The sequence below is a fragment of the Barbus barbus genome (assembly GCF_936440315.1).
Source record: "Barbus barbus genome assembly, chromosome: 23".
In the NCBI taxonomy this organism is placed as follows: Eukaryota; Metazoa; Chordata; class Actinopteri; order Cypriniformes; family Cyprinidae; genus Barbus; species Barbus barbus.
The window spans coordinates 6024480-6041556 of record NC_136751.1 but is presented as its reverse complement, the minus strand read 5'-3'; the positions used below and the strand labels follow the sequence as shown (position 1 = coordinate 6041556).

The window sequence follows — 17077 nt, the reverse complement described above, 5'->3', positions numbered from 1 at the left end:
AATAGAAAAAAACAATGCAAATTAAGAAAACAACTTCATTAATTTTACTGCACACACGCTACAAATGCTCACAACACAAACAAATAAAGAAACATATTACAAATACTCACAACACAACCAAACAAAGAAACACGCTGCAAATAAAATTCTTTATTTGGTTGTGTTGTGAGCATTTGCAGTGCGCTTCTTTATTTGTTTGTGTTGTGAGCATTTGCAGCACCTGCTGTCAAATTGATGAAGATTTCTTGATTTGCTGGTACTTTTTTTATTTGCATGTGTTTTCTGAAATTGCAGCACGTTGAGCTCTCTCGACCACTGTACGATTACCTAGGCTGTCAGTAGTTAATTGTGTTGACAAATAAATGAATTTTTTTATTCATTTATTATTTCCCCCCCACAGATAAAAACAAGATGCTAACTAAACAAAAAAACAGTTTTGAATGCAGTTTTGAAAAATTTGTTAGGAATAATTTTGGACGAGATCCAGCATGTGAGTACTGTGTTGAGTTCTTTTTTGTCCGTTCTCCTTGAACGGATAAACACAAAATTATATCAGAATGTTTGTTTTCGTGAGGATTCACTATTCAATATCGGATGAGTATCAGTATATTGGATCGGTGCGTTAGATCTTAAAGTGACAGCAGCTTAATAAACATGCTACCGTCTGTTTCATTACTGTTCATCAAACAACAAAAGAAAAAGAGAAAACCACTCACTGCACCTGACTGAATCAATCTGGTAGCTTTAACATGTATTAATATACATTTCATTTATACAAATAAATATGTCTGCTTGAAATAATTAATAATGTTGTATGCAAGTCGTTATAAAGAATACATATATAACCAATAGTCTAATGTTGAAAAGAAGACCATGTTCTTGTTTCTTTAAAATAAGTATGTTTTTTTTTTTCATTTTAAGATAAAAAGTATAAAATGAGATTAGAAATTTTAGATAAATGGTTAATTAATGCATTACAATATAAATAAACCTATTAGATTTTTGTCAACTAGATCTACGGCAACATCAATTGCACTATTTTCATAGCATTGTATCCGCTATCCCTTCTGCACACCATTCCCATTGAAAATTAACTTTTTCTGAGCATCACCTTGTAACTTTTTTTTCAATTTGAAGCACTTAATAGAAACCAATACAGATAATCACAATATAAAATGCTCTCCAGCTGAATTATAATGATCAATAAAAAATAAAAAAAAACTTTGACGATAACTTTGTTAACATGAAGCACAGCTTCAGTTTGTAGGTAGCCTGTGTCGCATTGTCCTTTTGCAGAATGAATATGTATGAGAGGATCAGTGGGGAGTGCTTTCATTAAGAATGATGAGCAGAAAAGTTTTGAAAGCAGTGGACCTTTCGTACTCAGCATGCGCAGGAAAGTCTTTGAATTTCATGTGGACAAAATTAACAGTCAAATGTTTAGAGGCATGTTAAGGAGGCACATACTGTATTATTCATCTTTAAAGCAATCAGACTTAAAATTTCGGTAACGCTTTAGTACAGAGACCAGTTCTCACTATTATCTTGTTGCTTATTAGCATGCATTTTACTAGCATATTAGCTGTTTATTAGAATTTATAAAACACATTCTGCATGAGCACAATCTACATCCTTAATTCTACCCAATACCTAAACTTAACAACTAAATTTCTTACTATTAATAAGTCGTAATTAAGAGTTTATTGAGGCAAAAGTTGCAGTTAATAATTAATAAAGAGAACTGGACCTTAAAATGAAGTGTGACCAACATCTTAATCTTGAATTATTTTCATGAGGTTGAGAGAAAAGGAGAGAGGAAAGGTGTGGGTAACCTCTGGCAAAGGCTCCTTGAGTTACAGCTCTTGGACATGGTAATAAAACTTACTGCTTGCCACTACCCACACCTTTATTCCTCACTTCAGACCCAAATCCAGGAAAATAATGGCAGGCCGCAACCTTGAGGAGGATGCAAACCCCTGCCTGTCGGAAGCTACCTGACTCGTTGCTCACTCAAAACACACAAGACGATCTGCGGCTGCTGCACGTGACATATAATTCACTGCGGCAGACGGTTAACCTGCTCTGAGAAAGAAACTTGCTGAAGGCAAGCCTTCAATCACATCTGTTGAGACAAAAAGGGCTTGCAGACTATAAAAATAAAGTGTTAGAAGATATTAAACAGACAGTCTACTAATACTCTAATGACTGCTAGTTGACATGTAGTTGCAAAGTTACTTACTGTTAGTAGAATGTCTAAAGTGGACTATCGAATTAAAGTGTTACCTTTTAATTTTACCTTTGGCTATGATGACATTACTTGGATTTTTGAAGGGTCTTTACTCACAATTAAGTTTCCATAAATAGTCTGGGTGGTCTGGGAAGAGACTTTTTCTTATAAAGATCCATTAATGTCTGTTGATTAAGGGACTTGATTTATATATTTAGAAGGATTTTGCTGGGAAAAAGTGGGCGTTATATTCCAGAATGGAGCCAGACTTGATTAAAAGACCCACCGTATTCAGTTGTGAGTAGTTTGTGAGTGGAACATGGAAGTTAAAAGTCAAGTTGACTCTCCTTCTCAAAATATCAAACATGTTCAATATTTTCCGACTGCATGAAATCATAGTCTGAACTTTAAAAAAAAAGTAATACACTATGTGATTTTCTGTGAAACTGGTCGATTCCAACTGCCCAAAATCTGTAGAATTAGCTTTGATTTTTGGCAACAAGTGTTGACACGTCCAGCCTGTAAATTGTGGCACAAATCTGGGCTAAAGTTGTGCCTTGTATTTCAACTCTAATAGCTCATTCATGAAACAACAATAACAAATACAACTGATAACTGGTGATAATTGTTTACTTTATGCGTGTCATCTGCCGCTTTGAATACTCAGCTTTTTAAAGTCAGATGGATCTCAATGATTTTATCTTTCATCAGCTGCAAAAAAATCATTCTGAAACTGCTTACAGTTATATTGTTCCTCTGTGTCACTATCATTTTAGCCGTGGTGTGGATTTTGCTATTCTCTTAGAATTAGAACAATTGGTAAAACTTTACAGTTTTCCTTATAGTTATAGTTATAGTTCTCGGTAGTCGCTCTGTAGATGCTGACTTTCACTTTATGAATCACCAAGGACCATGGTTTCAGCTAAAAATATTCTTTACTGTTCTACTGAGGAAAAAAAGTCACATACATATTTGATGACCTGAGGGTGATGAAATTAACAGCATTTTTTGGGGGGGTGAACTATCCCTTTAACAGTTCTAATCTAAAATACTACTTAAATAATTAATGAAGACAACAGAAAGAACACAATAAAAGTATATTTGGACATTGTTGTGATGGATAAGACAAACAGCTGTTGTTTTGTCAAGCTTTGTTCAGCCAGACTGTGTGATGAATCATAGATCCCAGTGACAGTCATAAACCTCTTAAAACCAGGTTTTCATAAAATCACTGGGACACTGCATTCATCTTGTGGCCCACTGATACACTTACTTTTATGACATAACACTCTTCATCTAAGTCACAAACCCTATCGAACGGATAAGGAGAGAGGAGTCTGCGAAAGATGAATGGAGGTCCTAGATGCCCGTACTAGGCCTCTATCAAAGCTACGGTGGGTCAGGGGAAATATATGGGTAACAAATATAGCATTTTCAGCTACGCAAGCAAGAATAATAATGATAAAATAGCCCCTACAATTTAATTGGAAAAAAAGTCTTCTGAGGACAGAGCCATTTTGTCCTCGAAAACTTTGACAGAAATATAAGCTGGCCAACTTTGCTTAAATTTATACCTCCTGTCATAAAGGCCAGTCAGAATTAAGTCAAAGAGAGCGAGAGTATGCCCAGTGGATTAATTTATGAAGGAACCTAATCAGAAATGCACCCAATGGATCCTGTTCCCACGCTACTGCGACACATTACTTCAAAGCCTTTTTTACAAATAGCTCTTACATTTTTACATTTTCGGAAGAAAATGTGAGTAGTGTTCGTCCACCCAAAACTAGGGAGTTCTGGGTGGCTGCGAAAGCATTGCTAAAGGGTTTTGTGATGTGGATGGATGTTATAATAGAGTAGAGGTCTTCAACCCTGGCTGTAGCGTTTAGCTCCAACCCTAATCAAACCAACCCTCAACCAGCTAATCAAAGTCTTCAAGATTGCTTGAAAATCATCAGTGTGGTGTGTTGAAGCAATTTGGAAGTAAACATTGTAGAACAGTCTGTCTTTAGGAGCAGGATTGAAGACCTCCACAACAGAGCCCATCCTGAAGTTACTATGAATTTTAAGGTATGTTTAATTGGGAATAAAAGCTAAACTCGGCAGGACGGCGGCCTTCCAGTGCTGGAGTTGCCCATACCTGGTTTGATCTTTATATATTTCATCTTAAAAATCTCAAAGAAATAGCACCCCCCCCCCCCATAAACCAGATGATTTGAGTCATCAATCAAGTCCGTAGGATAAACTCGACTTGGCTTTCACTATTTCACTATTTTCACATTCTGTTTCTCTTCTTATATATATATTGCAAACATAAACCTTAAAGAACTTTCCTTTTTAATGATCTTGTTGCACAGATTTTTCAGAAGCAGAGCTGTACTCACTGTAGACCTGGAGATGTCCTCTGAATGCTGTGCCTCCTCTGGTGTTCTCAGCTTTACACTCATAACTTCCAGAATCCTCTAGCTGGATGTTGGGGATCTCAAGAACAGCCTGTGATTTGCGCAGACGGGCTTTTTTGGGGATGTTCCCACTCATCTTCCTCCAGGTGATAGTGGGGACAGGACTGAGAACATAAAATATATGCAAGAAATACATTTTTAAAGAGGTAATATGTCATTTTTAATGCTTTAATAGTTTATCTTATCACAGCTTGTTTGAGAATATTAACTAGCATGACTTTGGCTCAACCAATAGTGTGATTTTATGGTGGGACTATCTGTTTCTCTTTCCAGCTGGAGGGGAGTGTTCAGAAATCCTTTCTGAAAAGCTGTCATTATTTTTGCAAAAGATACATTTTTCTGGAAATATTTGTAGCATTTATTTTCTCCACTGAAAAAAGAAGTCAAAAAGTGTCAGAATTCTTTGCTTTGATATGAATCACAGCATTACAACATTTGATTTGAAGCAGAAAAAATAAATAAAAATAAAATCAGAAAAAGGTACACGATTGTGTATTTAAAATTTTAATAATAATCCCATGAAGCTAATGAGATAAATAAATAAATAAAAAAAATCACTGATTGTTATAAGTAGAAAAACAACATAATTTAAGTTATAATTTATGCTTTCAATTGATTAGATTAATTTGCAGTGCTTCATAGGAGTGGGCGTCGCTGCTAAATACCAATGAATGCCAATAAATTGGCAACTTTTTAAAGGTATCAGCAAACTCTCTGATTGGTAGAAGGAATTTGACTTTTAAAATGTTGAAATCTTGTGGCTTGTGGCTTTTATTGAAACATAAATCATAAACTAACAACATCACAAAACTCATCTGTTGTGATCCAATCTATCTGGCAAAGCTAGCAGTGTAAATAGTATATATCTATTTACATCATCTTTATTTATATCATCTTTAAAAAAAAAAAACTTTCTAAAAGCAATTCCTTTATCTCTGCCCAAAACGTGTATCTGTGCTAATTTGTAAAGCTGATACCATGGTCTTTTTGAAAGTACGAACAGGACAATCTGATATGGCAGCTCTCTGTAAGTGGCTGTGTACTGGGTAACACAATAAAGGTCTAGATAGCTGTGTAGATAAGCAGTATTTGTACACTGCCATCCATTCCTATTTGTGGCTGTGGCGGGCATGTGATATGACCTCCTAGGTGCGGCACCCGCGCGTAGATAACCCGCTCTATCAGACACGATCAGCACTGCTACATAGTGACAGCTCCATTTCACAGCTTTCCAACGATGGAAATGTGACACCGAGGAAAACCCAGACACCAGCATCAATCATCCGCAGGGCCTTCGATAAAAAATTCACATTTCTGAGTCCTTTTGTCCCTCTACATCCGCTTAAATTGTACAAGACCATTTATCAACACAGGATGAAATTTCTGTCCTGTCAGTTTAAATCACGATGGGTCTATGATAAACCTCATGGGGTCATTTAAGTTGTAGAGTAAACATTTAGTCTTCAGTGATTTAATCTTGAAATATAATTTTAGATATCAAGTGCATTGCTAGATGTGGATACTAGATGTGCACTTTTTAGCGAGATGCAAAATATAAGTACATGACTGCAGTTTCCTAAAGAAACAAACACTAGAGGCAGTAAAACTCAGACGCCTTTTAGTCCTTTTCACACAAATTTACAGAGTTTCGATTAATGAAGCGTCATTTTCGCAAAATTACTTGAAGAATATCATGTTATTACTTCAAAACAATATTAACATGCTGGGAAATTTGAAAACGTACTCGGTTACTGTCGTAACCTCGGTTCCTTGAGATACGGAACGAGTACTGCGTCTTGTTAAAGACGCTATGGGAAAAAGCTTTTTTTCTCCTGAACTGAAGTCTTATTCAATCACGCAGTGAAACTGCATGCCTATTGGTTCGTGCAGTGTGTATAAAACGAACCAATGGGTCGGCAGCGGAGCTGCACGAGCCTATGGCGACGAAGCCCGCCAGATCCCGCCAGAATGGGTGGGGCTATCTGGCTATATAAGCGGCCGTTATCCATAGGATCCTCAGGTTACTTCGACTGAAGCGACGACTGAGTCGTGCAGCTACCTGGCACGGCAAAGTACGCAGTACTCGTTCTGTATCTCAGGAATGTAAGCAATACACATCCAAACACGCAGAGTAAAAAAGCAGTACGTACCTTTATCATTGTAATATGGCTCCCCTTAGAAAGCGGACAATTGCATTGTCTCTGCCCACTGACTGGCCCGCTATAGCCGATACGAACACCTTGAGAGTAGAGGGAGAACGTCCTTTATCCAGCAGCTCTTGCAGGAAGGACAGACTCACCGCTAACTCAGAGGTAGAGGGGTCTTCACCGCGATTTAGGCACCATTCGGAGAAAACCGACCATTTACGGGCATAGAGGCGTCTCGTAGACAGGGTTCTAGCTTCAGAAATGGTGTTCAGCACTCGCTCTGGGTAGGCTCCCATCGAGCGGCCAAAGGTGAAGGGCCCACAGTTCGGGACGGGGGTGCCATAATGATCCATTCGTCTGAGAGAGAAGGTCCCGTCTCAGGGGCACGGGCCAGGGGGCTGCGGTTAGCAGCTGAGTCAGCTCCGACAACCAGATTGGTTCTCCCACAAGGGGGCCACCAATAAGACATTGTGTCCTTGCTCCCTGATCCGCCTGATGACCAGTGGAATAAGGGCGATTGGAGGGAATGCATAAAGGAGGAGGTTGGGCCAGTCGTGAGCCAATGCGTCCTTGACCTTTGAATAATAAGCTGGGCAGTGAGAGTTGTCTTTGAAGGTGAAAAGATCTACTTCGGCCTTGCCAAAGATCTTCCAGATCGTCTGAACCGTTTGTGGATGGAGCATTCACTCTTCCGAGGGGACGTTGCTCCGAGATAACATATCCGCTCCTTAGTTCAGTCTGCCCGGCAAGTGTGCTGCTCTCAGCGAGCACAGGTCGAGCTGAGCCCACTCCAGAAGGCGCTCTACTAGAATGAAGAGGCGCTTCGAGGAGAGACCTCCCTAGGTGATTTATATAGGACACCACAGACTTGCTGTCTGAGCGGATAAGCACATGGTGTCCCATTAGCTCTGGCAGGAAAAACTGGCAGGCTCGACATACTGCTTGCATCTCGAAGCAGTTGATGTGGAGGCTTTTCTCCGCCTTCGACCAAAGGCCAAATGTCAGTTCGCCATCGCACAGCGCTCCCCAACCCGTGTTGGAGGCATCTGTCGTGACAACTTTCCTGTTGCAGACCATCCCCATGGTCACGCCCTTTTCCAACCATTGTGGGTTCTTCCAGGGGGCCAGGGCTGTCACACAGGCCTGGCTCACCCTGATATGTAGGCGACCATGTCACCATGCGTGGGGTGGAACCCGTGGTTTCAACCAGCGCTGAAGGGGCCGCATGCGGAGCAGGCCCAGCTGTAGCACTGGTGATGCTGCGGCCATGAGGCCCAGCATTCTCTGAAACGTTTTGATGGGGCGAACGGTGCCGCTCCCGAAGGAAGCCGCAAGCTTTTGAATGGCCAGAGCACATTCTGGCGCTACAACAGCTCTCATTTGAACTGAGTCCAGAACTGTTCCCAGGAATGATACCCGTTGGCTGGGAAACAGTGCGCTCTTGGCAAAATTGACCCTGAGCCCCAGGCGCTCTAAGTGGCTGAGGAGGAGGGTTCTGTGCGAAAGTAGTTGTACCTCTGACTGGGCCAGAATGAGCCAGTCATCGAGGTAGTTAAGAATGCGGATTCCCATCTGTCTTAGAGGGGAAAGAGCCGCATCCATGCACTTCGTAAAAGTGTGTGGGGCCAGAGACAGTGTCTGTCTCTGTCTCATATATATATATATATATATATATATATATGTACATATTGTTATATGAAGTCCATGATACAATATTTATTGCAATATTTAAAAAAAAGTTACATTTTTTGTAAATTTTAAAGTTAAATTATTCTGTTCAATGCACTTTGAGAGTTCAAAATTAAGAGCTCCAACCCATGTTCTTAACTAAGAAAACTTAGGTCAGAAAAAAAATATTTCATATTTTTATATTTCTTATATTAATAGGTATATTATTTTTGCTTTACACTACAAGAGGGAAATTACAATACTTCTTTCCTAATTTCTACACTTGAAAGAGATGTTTTGAATTTGGACTGCATTTAAACCACTAGCTGTCAGCAATTCATACTGCACTTTTAAGCTTTTATTTTGACTGAAACGGCAGTAGAGCTTTGTATTTTGAAGGAAACTCCAGCTTCAGTGAAAACATGTTTACAAAAATGCATCTCACTACAAATCTAGTGAAATGCTGTAATCATCTGCCTCGAAAATAAAGTATAACTGGAGGCTGTTGCGTTCCTAAATGGGTACTAAACTCACAGCACATGCAACAAACGAGTTCACTGCATTTATTCACAGTGAACTGAGCCGTTCTGAGGCACAGAAAACACCTGATCACAAGCTGATCGCCTGAAAGAAGTGCACACGTCGCTTTGTCTTGATGAAGGGATTAAGCATATTGAGCTTTCGGTTTTAGTTCGTTTGACAGATACTGTGCCAAAGCATAATGGCCCATAACACAAATTTAAAGAATAAGAAGTTTAAATATATTTTAAAAACTACACTTTTTGCCCAGAAGACCTATTGTTTCATATTGTCATGTGACCACAATAATATCGAGACTTTTTTGCTATCATGTGTCACGATGTCCAGCTGGTCTAGAGGCATAGAGACAAAATGTCGCACATGCTATGAAAAAACTGGTCTGTGCAATGAATAAATTTACCACTGTAGCATACGTGCAATACAGTTTTGCATGTTCATACAGCTGCTTAGTAGTGTGAAGTGATTTTGTTGTGCTTGTTTGTGTGTGTGTGTGCAGGGCCGTCATTAGTGGGGTGAAAGGTGGTGACAATAGCAGGGGCCCAGCCTAAAAAGACACTCAGGACAGTTGATGGGTCACTGCTGTGCGTCGTCACGAGAGCTTATCATTTGCACGTGTAAGCCTTGCCAATTTAAACATTCAAAAGAGTTTAAAGCATTCAAACACAAGACGCGCGGAAAAGCTCAACTGAGTACTCGCGATCGGTGTTCAGTGCACACGCAGAGAGCCTCCTCCTGCACCTGAACGAACAAGTACAAATCGCAGTTTAAACACGCAAATAGAAAAAGATGTGAATGAGCCCAATTCAGCACCCGCATGGGGTGTTCTGTGCACACAGGGCGCACGAAGAGACGTGTCCTGCTTAAACACAAAATTTGTCTCTTCTACAAAATTATGTCAAAATACCCGTCTTGGAGAGTATCCTCGAAAAAACTGTTGGTTATGTCTTAAGTGAAAGTAAACAGTGGAGAAAGAAATCTGATGTGTATAATTATAATGGATGTGTTGTCTCTTAAAGTGACCGCGCCTAATTTACTAGCTGCTGTTGGTGTCCGTAATGTTAATCCAAGAAAATGAAAGAAAGAAATTCACTCACTGCTCTTCAATGAAATTCTTCATACAGTGGACTACCAGTAAAATTTATAAAACATTTGGTACCAAAAATGATTCAGGCACTTTGACCTGACCATGTTTTGCTTAAGTGTTTTTCTTTAATTGCTAATGCAACCTTTTTACACCACAGACTGAACAAAATGAAGCATTGCTTGGTAATTGGTCAACAAAGTGATAGTTGTGTAAATACTTTCAGACTAACAGTTGTCTGAATTTTTGGTTGATTGTAATCCATTACATACCTTTCTATCAAAGTTATCTGACATTATCAAGATTCATTTGTTCTGACAGTTTAACTCTTGAGTTCTTGTAATATTTTTTTACCATTTTATAAACTATAGCAAATAACCTGTGATAATGTGAGAAATGTTTAAGGTGTCTGAATAAATTTTGGTTTGACTGTGTATTTAATTTTTACAGTAAAGACTATGCAGTGATATTTTACATTTGATTATTCGGTTTCTGTACCTGGACACCTACAAACTTTAAAAAACTTAAACATTGTGTAAATACCACAAATCAATAAATTGAATGAATATGCAAATTAAACGATTTCAAACAGGGCCCACTGGTACAACCTGCACCGGGGCCCCGCAAACCATATTAAACTCATTTAATATGTGTCCGCTGCAGCTCGGTATGCGCAACAATTGAAGATATTAGAAGACATGTTTGTCGTAAGAGTTTTATAGTAACATAGCATATCAACATGATGATGATGAATGTGTAAGTAAATGTAATTAACATCTAAAAAAATTCACAAGAGCAAGTATATTGTTTACACATGTTTATTTACATTAAAGGCAAAATAAGTGAAATAATAAGAGCACAAGTATAGCTCTGGAACTTCTAGTATGTCTAAATATGTAATAATGCAATGTCTTCTGGTCCATATCCTTTCCTCAGGAAGGTGTGCTAGACAGTGATTAATGTAACATAAAAATACTATACATATTTATATATTTTGCTATTGTATTGTGGAGTGACACTTTCATAAACTTTTCTATGCTCCTCTGATTATATAATGGTAAATATTACAAAATCATAGCACAACACCAGTGATCAGCAATAATGATAAGCCTAATACTCACAATAAAAATAATAAGGTCATATAGATCATAACACAGTCTCGGAGGTAAGAAGTGGATTATCCTTCACCTGAAATTTCTTTTCATCCTGAAATGCGAGGCAAATGTTGGATCACAATAATTAGGAACCACAGTTTCCACAAATCCCTTCACTCCATTGGGATGTTGTCTTTTATTCTGGATGGCAAGGGCAGTGACTGTAACATCGAGCATATTTTGTAGTATTAAAAATGTATTTATACCGATTTTATCACGCTCTGAAAATTCTTCACAAAGAACACACAGAATGGCCTTCTCAGCTGCCATAGTTGCAACACTTGCGTCATCAGAACAGGCTGTTCAACGCATCACCGTTTCCGTTTAATAAACATTTTGCACCGTTTTGTCAGGGCTGAACGCAGCCCTGATTTCTAGACTAAAGTTAAAGACTAACTCAACTTATAAGTTGTCTTTCGCGTCTGATTGATTTCGCGACTAATACTATCAAGCACACAAGGTTTACATATGAAGAGTTTGGTTCCAAAACACGATAAACGCCATTTAAAAAAACCAAAATCAGTATTGTATCTGGTCGGTATTGAAAAGTCTGTTTTTAATTTTATGCAAAATGCAATATTTGTCATGTTATTCTGTCATGTTTTCTCCCTTTTTTTCCAAACTGCGACAAACGCCAGTCTCCTTTCTCTGCAGAATGCGATATATCCACTCAACCAATCACAGCGCACCATTCCACGCATTGTAAACAGTACCGCTAATGGCGGCACTTTGAATACAACCGACATCCTAGACTTCCTCATCTACTTTGTGACCAACAAACAAACAAAAATTAGGGGGGCACGATAAATCGCACGTGATTGTCATGCGCATCTCGTCAGTAAAGCCGGTCCTGTGTTCTTCATCACGTACTTCCAGATGGAGAGGCATTTAATACACAGAGCCATAGATCACAGCAATATCGCGTTCATAATCGCAGATGAATTGTGTTTCAATATGTTCAATATGAAAAAACAACTTTTATATTAATTCAGTGGATTTAGTGCATTTAAAAAAAAACTAAAAAAAAACTCATGGATTTATTGCATTTTGGGGAAAAAAAGATGAGTTTTTATAATAAATCTTTGAAAATCAAAATCTGGATTTGAATTTTTAATGTTATTATAACCTAAAGATGCTATGTGAAAGTTTGAAACAGAATAGTGGTTTTCATCTTGCCACTTTCTTGGTAAATCAAAATGGATTTATAGAATTTTGGAACCAAACTCTTCATATAAACACAGTTAGTTATTATGTCTAAAATGAAAGTAAACAGTTGAGAGAGGAACGGATGCGTGCATCTCTTAAAGGGACAGTATAAATATGCTGCTGCTTGTCATTAAAGGGATAGTTCACCCAAAAATGTCATTATTTACTCACTCACATGTTGTCCCAAATGTTGCATGACTGTATTAATTTCTTTCTTGTGCTGAACACAAAATAATATATTTTGAAGAAGTGAAGTGACATTCAGCCAAGTATGGTGACCCATACTCGGAATTCGTGCTCTGCATTTAACCCATCCATCGTGCACACACACAGCAGTGAACACACACACACCGTGAACACACACCCGGAGCAGTGGGCAGCCAATGCTGCGGCGCCCGGGGAGCAGTTGGGGGTTCGGTGCCTTGCTCAAGGGCACCTCAGTCGTGGTATTGAGGGTGGAGAGAGCGCTGGACATTCACTTCCCCCACCTACAATCCCTGCCGGCCCGAGACTCGAACCCGCAACCTTTGGATCACGAGTCCAACTCTCTAACCATTAGGCCACGACTTCCCCGTGGGTAAGAATGTGGGTAACCAAACAGTAGCTGGTCAACATTGACTTTGACAGAAGGAAAAAAAAAAAAACTTTTATGTTCAACAAAAGAAAGAAACTAATTCAAGTTTAAAACAACTTGAGAGTGAGTAAATAAAACACTATGACATAATTAACAGACAGATGACAGAATTTAAATTTTGGGTGAACTATTCCTTTAATATTAATAATAATAAAAAAAACTAAACAGAAAATTAATAATAATAATAATAATAATAATAAAACTGAAAAATCCCTCACTGCTCATGACTGATGAACTTTAATACAGTATAAATGTATAATCTATGTATGTAGTGTATATAGTGTTTTATTTTAATATTGGTTACACTTTATTTTACGGTTTCATCTATTAGTTGCTTATTAACATGCATATTACTAGAATATTAGCCATGTATTAGTGCTAATTAAGCACATATTAATGCCTTATTCTACATCCCTAATCCTACCCAATACCTAAACTTAACAACCACCTTACTAACTATTAATAAGCAGCGAATTAAGAATTTGTTGAGGGAAAAGTCGTAGTTAATACATTTACATTTATTCATTTAGCTGACGCTTTTATCCAAAGCGACTTACAATTGCTATATATGTCAGAGGTCGCACGCCTCTGGAGCAACTAGGGGTTAAGTGTCTTGCTCAGGGACACATTGGTGTCTCACAGTGGATTCGAACCCGGGTCTCTCACACCAAAGGCATGTGTCTTATCCACTGCGCCATCACCACCCCACCATATAGTTGACAAGTGTTACCTATTCTAAAGTGTGACCTTAATATTTAATGTTACTGCTAAATATTGTACCTAAAAAATAAAGCACTGTTTGTTTTATTTGTATATTATGTGTATTTGTAATGCATATCTTTTGTTCTTATTTTCTAATAACAAAGATAAAATAATGACAAATATTTTTATCTTCGCCCACTTTGCCCTAAAAGTCTGCCGTTCTTTTTTATTTTATATTTTGTTACCTTGAAAGGTTTTTTTTTACAATAGGGAAATTAGTTTGGCTGTACTGCTCAGGCAACTTGCAAAATAGTAAAACCAACATAACAAAGAATTGTGATAAAATCGTGAATGGTGATATTACTGAATACAATGGTGCTATGATATTTTTGCCATATCGCCCACCCCTAAATTGTGCTACAACTGTTTGGCCTGTGCTACAAAACTTTCAACCTCTATAGCACCAGTGCTATGTGCAAAAAAAAGTTAATATACAGCCCTGAGTAAAAGTATCAATTTCTTTTTCTCTTTTTTTTCAAGGTTAATTTAATTAAGGTTATTATAATGTGAAATCAATTCAATTCGCTCTAAAATGCACAATAACACTCCACTAAATTCTTATGAGTAAAAATTACCATTCATATTGTTTGTCTAACCCTGAAAATATTCAAGAGCAAATAATTTGAATAAAAAAAAAATCATAACAAAATATCTAACCATTATTTCTTAAGTGGTGTGAGAACCATCCAGAAAGGTTATACCTTCAACAAAATGCCAGCATGCATGAAAGCGGCCTCTCTTGTAGCCCCGGTAACATTTTCGGCACCAGACCCATTCACCATTATAAGCTAGCAGTTTGCCTTTGAAAGTGTACGGTACAATGCCGGCTCTGAAAAGCATCCCTGCAGACATTTTGGGCAGACCGCCCGCGCTACTGACAATAAACGCTCCAGCCTTTTCCCTGCACACAATGCCAAGCCCTTAGTCGCCCCGACTGTTAGGTTGTCATACATACTGAGTGACAGCATGGAACTAAAGTAATTCTTAGTTCAGGTTAGTTCATTATGAGGAGTGGCATTTTCTAATAACGTACACTGATAAATCATTTATTTGTGGGTAAGGGGGGCGAGGCCTAAAGTTCACTGGAGGATTCGCTATCGGCACTAAATGAGATGCGAACAAAGGGAAAGGCCATTGGTGAGATCTCAGTGATTTCTTCATTCACTGAGTAGCGAGCTGAGAGTCTGTAAAGTTTAATTGGACTAAGAGAGAAGCCAACAGGAATACATAGATTAATGTCTAGGTTTAAGTAATGACTTATTATTCTAATGTGGATAATTAATTGTAAACGACATTTCCTCACAAAGGGGTCCTTGAAGGCACTGTAAACAATTACTGGGCCCTTAGAACAGTTTGGCTTAGAAGGTGTTTGCGCTTGATAGGCTTTGCATTTGAATTATTCATTACAAATAACAAACGCAAATAGAATTACAGCACGATGACACTGGATTATGTATTTAAAATGCAGAATCGCATTTCCTTTATGCAAAACACCTTATCAGTTCTGTTAAGCTACAAACTGAGAATCCCAAAGAAAGTTTTACAGAATGTAACCTGATAATGACAAATAAATGAGAAAATAACACAAAAACAAATAAGTAAAAAAATATATAAAATAATGCAGCAATAGCCAACAATACACTGTATGGGTCAAAATTATTGATTTTTCTTTTATGCCAAAAATCATTAGGACATTAAGTAAAGATCATGTTCCATGAAGATATTTTGTAAATTTCCTACTGTAAATATATAAAAACTTCATTTTTAATTAGTAATATGCATTGCTAAGAACTTCATTTGGACAGCTTTAAAGGCAATTTTCTCAATATTTAGATTTTATTGAGGGAATTTATTGAGGGAAAAGTTGTAGTTGATAGTGAATAAGTGTTCCCTATTCTAAGTATTACCTATATATCTATTGTTTTATGTGAAATATTTAGCTTAAAAAATGAATACCTCTGTGGTTAATATTTTGTTATATTAACTTGCAATTATATCAAAAAATCTCCCAAAAACAACTCAATCAACCACTTTTTAATTCTAGAGAAACAGCATTCATATAGCCTCATATATCTGCTGTTAACTAAAAACAAGCCCGATGTTATGGCAGCTGTTTCTGCTCAAGGAAAAACAGAGAGAGCTTTTTCCATGATCTCTTCATGTGTAAGCGAGCAGCATGGTATGGCGAAGCACATCTTAAGCATGTGTGGAAAAAAGCTTCACCGGTCCATCATTTAGAGTCAGTGCTCTGCGCTGACTGAATGTCAGAGTGCTTTTCTGCCTCCTGGCTGTGGCTCTGTACTGGCCACTTTCATTTCTCACTGTGCTATTCTTGACCATATGTGAACAGAACAGATATTAAAAGCATCCTCCAAACAATGGCATGTACAGACTCTCAAATCGCTCTCCTCCCTGGCAACCCCTGGCCCTCACCCTCTGCCGCCCCGTACAACTATTACAAGAATATACAGCTCCCAGGGGCCGAATCTCGGCGCTGTTTCTACACCAATCACAGCGAAATTGCCACTATATCAGTTATGGTGCAAAGTTCAATACTTGTGGAGGGCTCATTTAACAGCAGAGCGGAGTTAGGAGTAAAAATAGCTATCCTCCTGGTACCATCTCATCTCTGGAGGATGCATTCTGCTCTCTATTCTGAAAAGAAAGTGGTTTGACTGGTTAAATTGGTTGTAATTATGATTATTAATGATTCCAACAGCAAAAGAGGTGTTTCAAGGGAGCGACGGTGCATGTTCTGCCTTTGTGTGATAGAAAGGCACCTTCAGGTGGCGCAATGTCGGGAAGCCGTCTGGGTGGGTGGGGGTGTCTTTGATTATGCCAACGTACTTACTTCCCAAGGGCAAAGCACTCCAGCCTCACTGTGATGCCTTTGGCTGCCAGTATCGTCTGGGGAAAATGCGCTTCAATTTTGGGCTCGTACTCCCCCATCACTCCTAAAAAAAAATAAGACATGCACAAAGGTAAGTGTACACATGGCTTTCACCATATATTATTGTATGATTCTAAATGGAAGTTCAGCATTAAAGTGTGTGCTAATTCACATACTTATACTATAAACATTACAAAAAGCATGGATTTTGCAGTCAATCATTTCCCACCATTCTCTGTGGCAGCATAATGTTTTGAATACCACAGGCTCCTGTCACATCCTATTTTTGTTTGCACGTGAGTGTTAGCA

The 17077-nt window shown here is 38.2% G+C and overlaps 1 protein-coding gene across 1 annotated transcript in view; it reads right to left on the bottom strand.

Moving 5' to 3' along the window:
• Positions 1-17077, bottom strand: part of cntn5 (contactin 5) — a gene marked incomplete at its 5' end in the record, with an annotated part of 143570 nt that overhangs the window by 76936 nt on the left and 49557 nt on the right. Inside the window, 2 exons of the mRNA XM_079373669.1 lie at positions 4609-4790; positions 16730-16832. Coding sequence (XP_079229795.1) covers positions 4609-4790; positions 16730-16832 — 285 coding nt within the window. The remainder of the gene's footprint in view (positions 1-4608; positions 4791-16729; positions 16833-17077) is intronic.